The 15,396-nt window shown below is 39.6% G+C and overlaps 1 protein-coding gene across 1 annotated transcript in view; it reads right to left on the reverse strand.

Annotated features, from left to right (window-relative positions):
* Positions 1–15,396, reverse strand: part of EFL1 (elongation factor like GTPase 1) — a 111,507-nt gene that overhangs the window by 84,806 nt on the left and 11,305 nt on the right. Inside the window, exons 7-11 of the mRNA XM_043921791.1 lie at positions 13,663–13,877; positions 7,655–7,778; positions 5,362–5,438; positions 4,517–4,653; positions 3,124–3,246 (exon numbers count right to left, since the gene is read on the reverse strand). Coding sequence (XP_043777726.1) covers positions 3,124–3,246; positions 4,517–4,653; positions 5,362–5,438; positions 7,655–7,778; positions 13,663–13,877 — 676 coding nt within the window. The remainder of the gene's footprint in view (positions 1–3,123; positions 3,247–4,516; positions 4,654–5,361; positions 5,439–7,654; positions 7,779–13,662; positions 13,878–15,396) is intronic.

The following is a 15,396-nucleotide window of genomic DNA, read 5'->3' on the forward strand; positions in this document are numbered from 1 at the left end:
ATACATAAGCAACCTATAATCTTTTACAACTATAAGAAAAATTCCATTTAGAAAAGAATAAGATTGCTAGAAAATAGTAGGGTGAGAGCAAGAGAACTGGCAGAAAGGAGAAAAGAAAAGCAAAACTGACAGGGTGGGAGGAGAGCTGGAGGAACTCCAGGTAGGAAATGGGCTTAACTACCCACCAGAAGCCCTCATAACTGTTTCCAGTGGAGAAGGGATAGAATTAAGGAATTTTACCAAGGGACAATAGTCAACAAGGTAGCTTATTAATAAAATAATCAGTAGTTTTTCCAACCTCTCAGAAAAGTAAGTTAGAAAATAAAACAGACAAAAATATCATGATAACAAAAAAAAAACCTTAGAAATGAAGATTAAGATGCAATACTACAAAGATATTGATTTTCCCTAAATCTATAAATCTTAACAATTTCCTAATCAGCATATGGACATTTTTCTTAACCTACATTAAAAAAATACTGGTTAAGAAAAAAAAAACCACTGGTGAGTAATTTTTTTAAATCACCCTACATCAAAATAATTTACACATAAAGAATTCAAGAGTAAAATTCAAATAAGAAGGAAGTAAGAATTAAGTATCTATCAGAAGTCTTGCCAGGGAAAACTTTGAAAGGCTTTGAGGAACAAAGCAACATGCCTTGACTCCCATTCTAACAGGCTCACCCTGGCTGCAGGCAATCAAGAACAGACTCAGGGATACCAGCTGGAAGGCTATTATAACACCCAGGTGAGAGATCACGGTTGCTTGCCCCAGGAAGGCAGAAATGGAAATGTTGAAAAGTAGTTAATTCTGGATATATTTCAAAGGAAGAGTAAACAGGATTTGAAGATGGACTGGAAATGGGGGCATGAAACAAATGCGGAAATTAAGAGCACGCCGTTGTCGTGGGAAGCCTAGAGACTGGACAAGATGAGCAGGAGAGTGACTGCAGACAGATGAGATCCAAATACCAAGCCTTGCCTGGGGCATCCCACAGTTAAAAAGTCAAGGGGATGGAGAAGAATCGGGAAAAAGATCAAGACTAAACAGCCAGCTCCGATGGCAAGGATGTGGCTTGGTTTCTTAGCCTCAAGAGGCTGTTAGTTCAATCTGGAGATTCCTTATGAAAAGTTCCAGCAAAAGAGATTTAAAAGAGCCTACCTGGTGAACTGCTATTCATGCTGAACCTATAAAAACAACCAGGCCAAGTTTAATGAAACTAAACTTATTCTGCAAACAAATGAGTCTTAATTTGGCTATCCTGGGTAGAAATGAGAGTGACTTTAGAGAGAAAAAAAATTATGTTTCAACAGAAACTGTAACACACACTTGGGAATATTAGATTCTAGTTCTGTTACCATCTTTGAGGTTGTGTTTTACTATCTGTAAACTGGCCTGGATCCTGAATTCTTCTGGTTTCCTCAAATATTAGGCTATAACTCTCCAAACTATTATTTCCACTTTTTCCTCCCACTTTTGATGTGGAAACACCGAGAACCAAAGTTGCTCCTCTCCTGAAGCTCTGCAACTTGAGAAAAATTTAAGAGAGACCACCACACAGTAGCCCATTTTGGGGCAATATTTTGGCCCACTGCTGTGTAAGCCACTCAGGAAGTTTACCTGAACACTGGAGGACATCATCAAAGACATTTCAAATTGCAAATGATACTTGACTCTAACATCTAGAAATCTGGACTGGTTGCTCCCTAGGTTCAGAAGCTGGTTTATAATTTGCTCCAACCATGAACCTTTTTGTCTTCACAGAAATGCCTCTTAGAAATACCTGATTGCTTGCACCTTAGAAGCCTAACTTTGAGAGCCCACCTGCATCACTGCTGGCAGAAATGGATTTAAAGATGTCTAGTTAAACCTACTGTCAGGACTAAGAGACTGGCTTAATGAGACACAATCTACCAACTTGGCTTCTGGACTGTGAAACTCCACAAAGAAGGTTCAAAGGCAGAACTGCAGAAGAACAAAATTCGCCATTCCACAAGGTGTTTCTTTAGCGGAGGGTTAATTTAGGCTGATTGTTCTTAAGGAGCAGAGAACTTAGGAAGTTGTTCTTTTTCTGTCCCCTTAGTTGTCTAAAGAATTGAGATAAAGGGCCTGTTCCTGGAATACAACTGTAACCAGAAATATCTGCAAAGAGAAGGGGCTGCTATGGTGGGCAAATCTGGCAGGGCTCAGCGATCAGAGCCCACTCTGTGGCCCGGCAAACACTCTTTGTAACCAGACTTTCACTTTTTCATTTTCCATGGCAAATGCCTTTCTCCCCTTTGAAGTTCTAACCACTGACAGTATTTAAGGTGAGGGTTTCAGACATTTTAGAAGTTATTCTGTTTTCCCAGGTCTCTCCCTTGTACATATGTTATTAACTTCTGTTTGATTTTTCTCCTGTTTTAATTTAAAAAAAGTGGAGGGGGGGTTGGGATAAATAGCCAGGGAAACAGGGAGACAAGGAGAAACAGGTGGAAGCCCAGAAGTCAAAGAAGAAAGGGTCTCAAGGAGGAAGGAGGGATTGACTATGTCAAATGGTGGTGACATATCTAGTTAGGAAGACTGGGAACTTGCTGAGAGATTTAACAAAGGAGAGTCAACCATGGGTCTGAGAACAGCAGTGATCTGACGGCAGGGACTGCAAATCCAACAGAACGGGAGAAAAAGAGGACAGCGTGATGAGCACAGATGAAGTTCATGGAGCCACATGAAGCTGGGAGCAAATAAGGCTCCCTCTCAGGGGGCGAGCATGTGCGGGGCTTCAGGAGGGAACACAGACCCTGGAGTCACTGTTCCACAGGCCCTGAGACACAGTCCCCTCAGGGATGCATTCCTGGATACCTGAGAGGACGGACAAAGCATGACGATAAGATTATGAACTGTGATCTGGGCAAAAGGGAGAGGTCTCAGATCTCCTCACTCCACTAGCAGAGCAAAATGGTTCCGGCAAAACTGAAATGTTAGAAAACAAACAGCAACTGGAGAAATGTTTGTGAAATTGTTTACTGGGGCAGTTGGCCATTTGGCTATTTAGCAAGCTAGCATTCAGCAAATTGGTCTAGAGTAGTCTTGACTTAGGATGACCAAAAATACATCGACTGGCGTGTTCGTCTTTACCTCACCTGCTTTCAGGGCCTGGGTTTCTGGTGGGAGAGAATCAAAAGTCTGTGATCCCGCACACATCAGCTTCTCCACTCTCTCAGCTGTAATGTCGAGAGGACTAGGAAGCTTCTGACACACCATAGCTGAAGTCTGCTGTTAAGGCCTCAAAAGCCTGAGCAAGTGCTCTTCACCCCGGCAGAGACAGGCTGTGTGCAAAGTACGGGAGTAACAACCTGTGTCTATACGACGCCTGGGCTGTAAGGAAACACTCTGGAAGTCACATCTCAAAACGTGGATACAATCTCAGGGAGTTCATGGACGCTCTAGAGCCCAGAAAGGATGTCATGGTAGATACTTTAACATTGACATCCTACGGAACAAATGAGGAAGGACAACAGAGCTTAGGAGTTCGGCTACCTGTGACCAAGTCCTCAAAATCTTTCATACAGTTTCAGTCTCTAACAACTGGCATAAAACCACCATCAGCCACTAGCTGTGTCGTTCCAATTTTAGTATATGTGCTGCCGAAGCGAGCACCAGCCACTAGCTGTGATACAAGCAGGTCCTCCAACAGAGCGAGGTCACTGTAGGGGTCTGTGTCTATTACAGTTCTGTGGTCCACTGTTGGCCCACTCCCCAGACACTGCACTCTCAGCCCACCCCATGGGTACTGCTAAGTACACACAGATCAGTGACAAGAAGGTTTTAATAGTCTAAACTCCTCTATAAAATTACTTTGGTTAGGACTTCCCTGGAGGTCCAATGGTTAAGACTTCACCTTCCAATGCAGGGGGTGTGGGTTCGATCCCTGGTCGGGGAGCTAAGATCCCACATGCCCCTTGGCCAAAGAACCAAAACATAAAACAGAACAAAAGCAATACTGTAAAAAATTCAATAAAGATGCTAAAATTGGTCCACATAACAAAAGTCTTTAAAAAAAAATTAAAAAAAAAAAAAAAGAAGATAGTTTAAATTCACCTACAAAATGACTTTAGTTAAGGTAAGCCACTTAAAATCAAGTCTTTTTGGAATCACTAATTTGAGAGGAAAAGTATAAACAAGGTAAAGAAAATATGGGTTATAATGAACCAGTGATCTTAACACAAACATCTCAAGTATCTACTCCTATGTAAACCTTAGTCTAAGAGTTTTGATTTTATGGATTAAGAAACAAAAATTTAAAATGTTTTTTAAGAACATTCAGATTTGTATTAATCTTAATTAATATTAATATATTCATTTCTAAAGTATTTAATACAGTTTCATAGTAAAATATTAAATAACCCCAGAAAAAACTTACTCTGAATTGGCATGCGTTATTTTCAGAGGACCTCCTGATGGCCAATAACACACTGTTTTTTCTTGTTCTGTCAAATCTATGATTTCATTAACAACCATTAATATAAAGGATACCAAGAACAGCTTGAGATATGGGCAGCCACTGACTGCAGATAGCATTGATCTGAACTCTAGGATCTGAATGCCGTGCCTCTCGGGCTCCGATTTTTAATCCTAAAGAAGTCACGATTTTATCAGTTTTTTCTTTGTCCCTATAGTAAACGAGAGATGGGTGGATGGGAGGTGAGATGAGAAAGATCACATCAAGATACAAAGGGGCAGTGAGGAACAGAAACACAACAGCACATGACACATTTATTCCTAATGCACTACTTGATTATAAAAAACAAAAATGCTGGGGCGGGGGGGGGGGGGCTCCTGCCACAGGATGAAACTGCTCAACCTCTACTTTTCACTTCCAAATGAACTTCTCTTGAAAATGTCCCATGAAGCACCATTCCACAATCGTCTTAAACACGCTATGTCAACTGGTAAAGTGATTTTATAAATAAATACTAAAACCAAAAATCATGATTCCAACGCTGGTACAACTTGGAAATTTACTAAAGCAAACTTTCTTTTCCATTTGCATTGGGAAAGGTTTTTTCCCTAAGTGACCCCATAAGTGATCCTCAATATCAAGCAGCTTTTCTACTACATTTACTATTTTAAACTGAGTTTGTAAAAATCAAAGTCTATGTTTCTTTCCATCCTTTTATCTCTTTGCCTCAGCACTCTATAAAATATTTCTGTTCTGTCCCTCCCGTCACCCTGTAATTGGGTTACACATACTCCTTTAAATGGTTTCCAAGCTCTGTAAAGGCTTTCTTCACTTTCCCAGTCTACCTAGCTTTCGGAAGGGTAACTCGTCAAATTGCAAATTACACTGCCCAGAGATAAACAATTTATAACTGTCTTACTTTTTCAAGAGAGCATCATACAAACTCCATATATTTTCCAGGATCAACTGTACAAATAAAGGTTTCTTTCCTTTTGCCTGTAAAGTAAAAAAGGATGTGTGGGTTTAAAATTTCTGAATATTTCATCACTATCTAACGTATTCATTCTTGATGAGCTTTGTTATCAATGCTTCACTTCTACTAGAAAATACTTATTCAACAACAAAGTGGAGGAAAGTAGCTACATGAATGCTCTAAACAGCCAATAATCCACAGTCAGTTACAACTCACTCTTCTCTTTCTGAACCGTGGACACCACACACGAAACCACTCGGGGCGTGGTGGGGGGAGGTGGATGCATCATCGCGCTGTCCTCCCACTGCCATCAAAAGAACACATGGTACCCAAGCTGAGAGCTAAAACTCCACTCTAAAATGTCCATGGACTTCGTTCTAAAGGATGTTCTTAAAATATGAACACTGTTCAACTTCAAGGAAGAAGGTATTAAAAAAAACAAAACCCCTACTATTTCTCTCATCAAACTATACAAAATCACAGCATAAGCACTTTGAGATGAATACTCTCATAGGTACAAGAGATGGAATATAAACTGAAACCCTCTTTCTCAAGAGCTACTGGCAAGGTATTGGGAAATTAAGTCATTACCTTTGAATGATTGGTAAAAAAAAATCATAAAGGCCTAAAAATGTATGCATCAAGATGCCTATCGCAGCTTTACTTAAAATATCAAAATATTTGAGAAACAGAAATAAAAACTATGTTCAATCTTACGAGAATGATTACACGAATGATGATATAACAGGGTGTTTATTACATGACAGGAATTGCTCTTAAGACTTTTCTTGGATATTTCATATAATTATCATAATCACTCCATGAGATAAATATTACTATCTTCAATTTGTAGAGGAAAGAAACAGACACATGTCACAGAACTAGAAAGTGGTGGAGCTGAGACTCAAAGAGAATCAGATTCTCAAGCTATGCTCCTTGCTACTTCACTCCACTGGCTCCTTTTTAAATTTATTATTTATTTATTTTTAAATTTTTTACAATGTTGTGTTAATGCTACTTTCTGCATTTGTCCCCTCTGCCCTCCCTGTGTCCACAAGTCCATTCTCTACATCTGTGTCTCCATTCCTTCCCTGCAAATAGGTTCATCAATACCATTTTTCTAGATTCCATATATATGCATTAATATATTTTTCTCTTTCTTACTTCACTCTGTATTAATAGGCTCTAGGTTCACAAACCTCACTAGAACTGACTCAAATCTGTTCTTTTTTATGACTAATATTCCATTGTATAAATGTACCACATCTTTATCCATTCCTCTATTAATGGACTTCTAGGTTGCTTCCACGCCCTGGCTATTGTAAACAGTGCTGCTGTGAACACTGGGGTATGTGTCTTTTTCATTTATGGTTTTCTCAGGGTGTATACCCAGGAGTGGGGTTGCCGGGTCATATGGTAGATCTGTTCCTAGTTTTTTAAGGAATCTATACACTGTACTGTTTATAAAGAACTTTCAATGACAAGTGAAAATGGTCACAATAGGATGTCAAGCGGAAAAGCGGCTACATTGTATAAACAGCACAGTCTCAGTCTAGGGATATATGTTATCTAAACAGAAAGAACGAAAGAAATGAAAACCATATCATTAGCAGTGTTGGCCTGTGGTATTTTTTTTCTTTCCTATAGCTTTATATAAGGAATGCCTTCTAAAAGGAATATACATGCTCTTCAATGAGAATACATTTATAAAATCCTTAATTTTACATTAAAAAAAAAAAGTCTTCAAGAAAAGCATCCTTCCTTTGAGGCTAGGTGACTCAGCAGCCCTACAAGACCTCCACCGACAGAATGAAGTGCTCCAGGAAGCATCCGCCTCACCCATCAGCAACGCATGGTGACTGCTGTTCAAGGAGGAGGCCTCGGCTGAGGCTAGGAATAGAGGCCACACAGTGATGTCTACAAGAGCTGTCTCTTTAGGAAGGGGACACACAAATGCATGATGCAAAATATGTGTTTTAAGTTCACCGGCCCAGGATCTGGGATTTCTGCTCCTCTTAAACAGGAAAAACCACCACCACCACCACCACCATGCAGTCCTTTGATCCTGGTAAAGAACTCTATTTAAGCAATACTTGGACATAAGACACATGAGCTCTAGCCAAATATATACAGTAGAAAATCTCCCATAAACTGAGGCAAATTACAAGTGTGTTACAGGGCAGGTTTTCACAGGGCAACAATGTGACCACCGATCAACATGGACAATAGACCACATTACCTGATCCACCTTCATAATCTTCTTAGCCTTCATATTTATATAATAATCTCCCCACAATGTTTTCAAAAGAACTTCCTTTCTGATGCCAGTTTTTTGACTGTAGATTTTGGCAAAGTGCTCAATTCTGAAAGAAAAGCAAGTGTTCACGTTATTAATAACAACAGAAAGAAGTATGAGTCTAGCTAGCATTTGGGTGTTTCTGTGCCAGGTACTGTTCAACGTGCTCTGAATTCATTTCAACTCTCTTACAAGGTAGGTACTAATTATCTCCCCCCTCCTCACAGGAAAGTATAATGAAGCACGAGATATCACACAGGTAGCAAGTAGAGCTGGGATTCAAAGCCAAGCAGTCTCGCCCATGCTCCTGTCCAACTTTCCCCACATTCATATGAATGAGAATTCGTGCTATCAATCCCTTTCTTAATTCTGCAAGCGTAAAACAAGAGGAACACTGGCCAAGGAAACAGGCTCCAGCTGTCCACTGCAACTGTGCCAACAATAAACTCTGTTTCAGCCTTTCACTGTAAGTTCCTATTGCTCATGAAGTAAATAAACCCTACAGCCAGAACCTGCCAAAAAAGGCTCTGTAGCATCTGAGATTAAACAGGAAATACATATACACTTACTTAGCTCTCTCCAGCCCTTAGAGAAACCAGTTAGCAGCAGGTCTGCTCTACTGCAAACCCCAGCCAAACAGGAGCAGTCACTGGACAAATAAGAATGCTATATATTACACCATCTGCACTGTCTGGATAAAGGACCCCCCCAAAAAATACTTTTTGCAGGGAACAGTATGTTCCTACACAATCTAAGCTTTGAGTTCAACTCTCAAAGTACCAGCAACTTACAAGACACCTGCTGTATTTTCCAAAACATCCAGAGGTTAACTACAACCAACTCCAATTGGCTGACATTTCTCTTATGATAATGAAAGCCTGGTGGGAGCAATAAGAAGCGGATGAGTGGAAGTTGATAATTATGCTTGGAACCAGAAATATGAAGAGCACCAGGCAGCAACTTAGAAGCAAAAAGAGACACTACAGAAACTACTGAAGATAGGGAGGAGCCAAGATGGCGGAGGAGCAGGACGGGGAGACCACTTTCTCTACTACAAATTCATCAAAAGAATAACTGAACGCAGAGCAAACTTCACAGAAACTACTGAAGATAAAAACCCAGTGCCCCCTCTCACCGAGAGTCACAGGAGAAAAAAATACCCAATCAGGAAGCAAAATTCATATCACATGGTTATAAGTCATCAATGTTCTGAAAGAGCTGGCCTCAAGGGTCCATCCCATGCAAAGTAATTCACTATTTAAAGCTTTATTTCCCATTTGATCCAAAAGGTATTAACTTAGTAGAGGTCTTAAAAATTTTTTCTAAAAGTTTAATTTTTATTATATTACATTATTTATAACTTTTATATATTTTATATTTATTTATATAAGTTTATAGTGATATTAAAATATAAACTGTATTATTATGCCAGATGTAAATAAGTTTATACATTTACATGTTATACTGTTTCATGTAAAACTTTTTATACAAGATTATAAATAAATTTGTATAAACAACATGTATATAACAGGGCTTCCCTGGTGGCTAAGATGGTAAAGAATCTACCTGCAATGCAGGAGACACAGGTTCAATACTTGGGTTGGGAAGATCCTCTGGAGAAGGGAATGGCAACCCACTCCACTATTCTTGCCTGGAGAATCCCTCGGACAGAAAAGCCTGGCGGGCTACAGTCCATGGGGTCGCAAAGAGTTGGACACGAGTGCACAACTCATGTATATAACAATACATAATTTATATATAATTTATTTGTGTATGTTGTTGCTTGCTCACTCCTGAATTTTTTTTTTCTAATGAAATTTCCTTCTTTTAAAAAAACAGTATCTCCTCAACAGGGGGTACAAATACTTACTGTCACTTACTGTTCTGATCAGGCACATTCTATTCATGCTTCTAGGATTTTTTTTTTTATGTTGATTTGTGCTTCCCAGACTGTTATATTTTCTGTTATCCTTTACAACATGTCAGATATAAGTCCTATTTTTAACTCACAGAGTGGTAAACAAACACTTTCACAAATACTAAAACTGCTATAGAATCATAAATTAAAGTAAGACACTTGCCCATCTGCTTATAGGTCACTGTCTCCACCCTTTTCTAGTCTGTCATTTCTATACACATACCTACACATACAGACACTTATAAATCTTTGAAAATCTTGCTCTTCATCCTTTACCTTCTTTTTCATCCCCTGGTTACCACAAAAGTTGCTTATCAACATCAAACCTTTCTCCACCATTGCTCGATGCTTTTATTCTTTTATCTGTCATTAGTTATAATGACAGCTTCTAGCAGGACTTCTCCATTCTTGAGTTCTATTTTAATTCACTTCCTCTACTGAGTAACTTCAAACAGGATTCTCAGAAAAGATCTGCAGAACATGTTTTCCAGGACTTTACTGACCCATCAATCTTTGGCCAGTCCTCCTGAATGAGGATGTGGCCACGTATGAAATTACTGGGCCACATATGCTTTTGAGTCCGAGGTACCCAACGGGCTAATATTAATTGCAGGATTCTAAGATGCTGCAGCATGGAGAACTACTAGGAAGGGCTTTTCCTTGTCTTCTCGTTCCTGTCCCTGTTGAACAGGGTTGGGCCTCAGCTCTGTTTACCTTAACCAGAAACTATTAACAGACCCTTGTTGCCACCTACCCAAGCCACTGTGTTGCTGCTTTTTCAGAGCAGATTCTCCTGGAGTAACAACTATTAACAGGACACATTCAGGCCATACGGCCACTAGTCACACTTCTTAATCCTGTCCCACTACGTGAGAGTTCATAGAAACATTTTCTAAATTCTGAAATGTGCTCATTTCTCACGTTCTGTGACACGTGGAGTTCCCTATTCACTGACATTTTAGAGGAAAATTGGAAGGAAAGGGTCTCCAGTGCTTTCATTTCCAACACCTTTCCCATTAGTTAACATGTCAACTGGGTGTTCACTGGAAGGACTGATGCTGAAGCTGAAACTCCAATACTTTGGCCACCTCATGCAAAGAGTTGACTCATTGGAAAAGACCCTGATGCTGGGAGGGGTTGGGGGCAGGAGGAGAAGGGGACAACAGAGGATGAGATGGCTGGATGGCGTCACCGACTCAATGGGCATGAGTTTGGGTAGACTCCGGGAGCTGGTGACGGACAGGGAAGCCTGGCGTGCTGCGATTCATGGGGTCGCAAAGAGTCGGACACGACTGAGCGACTAAACTGAACTGAACATGTCAACTAGCTGAGAACAGGCACTAGCAGATCTCCAAAGATGACACTGGCTAATACAGGGGAATTGATCTATTGACTGAAAGTAAGTTAAAAACGTGCAAAGTTATGAGGGATACTGAAGTTCCCCTGATTTCATTCATTCAAATCTCTCCCCATTCCTTCTTCCATGATCAACTCCCCCTAATTCATGAGATTTAGACTAAAATTCACATAAAACATTCAATTATTTATGAAAATAAGTACTAGAAATGGACAAGCCCCCCACCTTGTGGCTCACTAACAAAATGCTTACAAAGTAAGAAATCAATAGGTCTGACTCTCTTATATGACTGAATGGATCACTGAACTTTTTTCAGCTCAAAGAAACTCTTAGACATTATCTTAGACCTACATTATTTTTCAAATGAAGAAACTGAGGACCAGAAAGTTGATAAAGGTAAGTCATCAACTACATATGAAAATTACAAATTTTCAGGTTTGTTAACTTCCATTTTCACTATAATCCATTATCTGAATGTATTTAAATCTGATATGATCTTTATAGTAAACCAAGGAATCTATAATTTGTTACAAACTAACACAAAAAAATTACAGTATTACAATTTATTATGCCGCCCCAAGCAAATGTGTTCAGTCAAAATGAAGTTGAAGAGTAAGTTCTTGTAAAAAGGGAGATGAGAAATAACCAAGGTTGGTTTCACCTGGTCCCTTATTCCTGGTTCTATTATCCCCATAAACTGTATGAAAGGTTAAGCCCACAACCAAAGGAAATTTCATTATATCCCACAACTGTTTATCCAAGTCGAAGACATTTTTTCCCAAGGTAAAAAATCCTTTGAATTTTCTGATTGCACGAGTAAGCAATGGTTGTGGTTAGAAATGTGATCAATTACCTAGCACATTCTAAACCGCCATCACTACTACTTGGCCTGAGCACGTACATATCCAGAAGGGCAATGAGAGGAAACAAGGGTCCCAATGTTCCACAGTGAAGATCCCACAGGAGTACCACGGTAAGGAAGCACGAATTTCAGTGCCAGGCAGTCTTTAAACTTAACAACAGCTCTGCCACTCAGTGGCTGGCTAATGTTTAAGAAATCATCACATCATCTTCACTGCAGCATTACTGACAATAGCCAAGGCATGGAAACAACTTAAGTGTCTATTCACAGATGAAAGGATAAAGATGATGTGGTGTGTGTGTGCGCATACACACACACACACACACACACGAATAGTATTCAGCCATAAAAAAGAATGCAAACTTGTCATGTGCAACAACATGGACAGACCTCGAGATCATTAGGAGATATGTCAGATGAAGTAAGACAAGAACAAATACTGCGTGCACTTACACATGTAGAAGCTTTAAAAAACAAAACCAAAAAAAACAAGCATCTTACAGATACAGAGAACAGATTGGTGGTTGCTAGAGGCAAGGAGTAGAGGGTTGGCACAATGGTTGAAGGGGGTCAAAAGGTAGAAACTCCCAGTTATAAAATAAGTCATAGGATGCAATGTATATAGCATGGTAAGGAAAGTTAGTAATAGTGCACTGTGTAACTGAAAGTTCTTAAGAATCAAAGTTAAAAATCCTCATCTCACACACACACACAAATTTTCTAACTATGTAGTGTGACGGAAATTAGACTTACTGTAGTGATCATCTATATACAAATATAAACAAATATTTACACAATATGTACAAAGATAGATTACTTTGTATACTTGAAATCAGTATAATGGTATAAGTCAATTATACCTGAACAAAAACAAAGTGGGCAAAGAACATGAAAAGACATTTCACCCAAGAGGATATACAGATGACAAATCAGCTCATGAAAAGGTTCAACCTCAGAAGCTGTTAGGAAAACGCAAATTAAAACCATAATAGCACATGGCTAGCCTAGCAGAATGGCTAAAAAAAGAAAAAACAGAAATAGTGATGATACCAAATGAGGGTTAAGATGTGGAGAAATGGATCACCACACATTGCTGGTGGGAATATGGTACACCTACTCTGGAACAATTTGATAGTTTCTTTAAAAATCAAACATATAACAACCCTAGCACTCAGCAAATGCACTTCCAGGCATTCATCCCAGAGAAATGAAAACTTATGTTCACATAAACACCTACACATGAATGCTTATAGCAGCTTTACTCACAGTAGCCCCAAACCAGAAAAAACCCAGACATCCTTCAATGGGTAAATATTTAAACAAACTGTGGTACAACCAATACCATGAAATAGGAGTAGACAATGAAAAGGAAACAACCAGTGATGAATGCAACAATTTAGATAAATCTCCAGAAAACTACGCTGAAAAAAATCCAATCTAGAAAACATTCTATGTTGTTCAAGCACATTTCTATAACATTCTTGAAATGACAAGTTATAGAAATGCAGGACAGTTAGTTGTTAAGGAGGAGTTGGGAGTGGGATGGAAGTAGGTGTTGCTATGTTACTGCAATGCAAAGGTGCGCTGGGGTGATGGATTATATCAATGTTAATAGCCTAGCTGTGATGTTACACTACAGTTCTACATGATAGTGCCTTTGGAGGGACACTGGGGAAAGGAGGAAGAGAACATTCCTGTATTCTCATACATTACAACTGTACGTGAATCTACGATACCTCAAGATAAAAAGTTTAATTAAAGCACCAGTTGTATACAGAATCCACAGAGAGATTTCAGTAGAGTCAAAGACTTACCCAAAGCCCCACCCATCTATTGCACTTGTAAACACCACATTCCCCTGGTCAGGTGAGAAGTACAGGTGGGAGTCATCCGTGTCCTCCAAGCCAGTGCTCCAGTCATACACCTGCTCTCCTTGTTCAGAATTCGGGTTCACCTGAGATTCAGCCTCTCTCTCCGCTCTTTCTTCTAGCACTTTAGAAGTAAAAAGAGTTCCTGTGAGTGCATTAATCTAGGAGAGATGGCAAAATGGCAGAAGGTCATTCGGATGCATGGCACGCCCATGTCAGGAGACACACTGTCTAATTCTCCTTAAGTCTAGACTCCTAAGTCACAGTCTGGACTCCATGAAGCCCATGAGGATGGAACTGGTGTTTACAGCAATCATTAACTTACATGTTATCAGCCACTTATTTCAATACCCAGTAAGACTAAATTCTAAGGCTTTTGGAAGGTCATTTCTTTTTTTAATGCAAACACTGATCTGTCATATCTTCAATTTGTTTTTCAGTATGAGGGCCAGGTGTCACTAGAACTCCTGGTTTCCAAGCCCCACAATCTGAGTTTATGACTTTTGTCAACTCCCTCTCTGTCTCTCATGTCAGATGTTTGAACTGTTCACCCCTCTCTTCAGGCCCTCTTCCTGATCTCTAAGCCCCAAAGATTCTCACTCCTAGGTGACCAATCTTATTTCCTACCTCAGAGAGAAAACAGAATCTACTGTTCAAAGAGCCTGCAGGCTTCTCATCATCCAACTTGTAAGTCCATCTCTACAAACACTGCCCCTTCCGCGGCAGGGCAGGAGTATTCCACCTGTACCGTGCCTGTCTCTTCAGGGAACTGGATCCACTGACCCAGACTTTCTCACTGCTCTACCTTTATCATTTCCTTCCTGTAGCAAACAAACATTCTCAACGTGGTCTCATCGATGGCACCCCACTGTCTTGAAAAAGACATTTCAAACCTCCACGCATGGCATGCAGGGTTCACCAGAATCTAAACTGTATTCCTTTCTACTCCCATCTCTCATCACTACTGTACTTGATCTAGTTCTTCACTTGTAACTTCAATAGTTCTTTAATAATTTACATTCTTTGAATGGAACTTGCACTATGTTTTTCTTTCCTTTATATAATGAATCTGTATATGTTATTTCTTCTCTCTTGAAGGCCTTTGCCATAATTCTCCCCTGGCACATATTACCTTTCTTCCATCTCAAGACTCCTATTATAAGACTCTCCCTAACTCTCCCCTTCCTATTGACCCATTCTGGGTGAGGCAGGCCTCATTTATGTTCTCAAATCATATTTAGGGTTTGTCTCATTGTTCCCCAAACATCTTTTACGTGTTTTTCTCCCTTATCCCATCGTGAGATCTTTGAAGATAGGGACTCTGACCTGTCTGTCTTTACATTCACAATCCTTAGCATGAAGTAAACCTTCAAAAACTCATTTATTCAACACACAGTTATGGTAATGTCTGCTGAATAAATAAATGAATGAAAGCTTTGGTAAAATTTCACCCAAATACAGGTAATAAAAAAAGCCAAGGAGTTTCCTAATATTGGCTTCACTTACAAACCCAACCACAAGACTTTAAACAAGAGAACATTAAGACCTATTGTCCAAGTTTTCTATTCCAGGATGCTCCCAGGAGATGGAGGCGACTCCTAAGATGATGCTAGCTCTATTGCCCCTGCTGCAGTATGATGACTCCAACACATTTAAGTGCATTTTCTGCAGCAAAGCCTC

This window comes from Cervus elaphus, chromosome 13 (genome assembly GCF_910594005.1).
Source record: "Cervus elaphus chromosome 13, mCerEla1.1, whole genome shotgun sequence".
NCBI classification, from domain to species: Eukaryota; Metazoa; Chordata; class Mammalia; order Artiodactyla; family Cervidae; genus Cervus; species Cervus elaphus.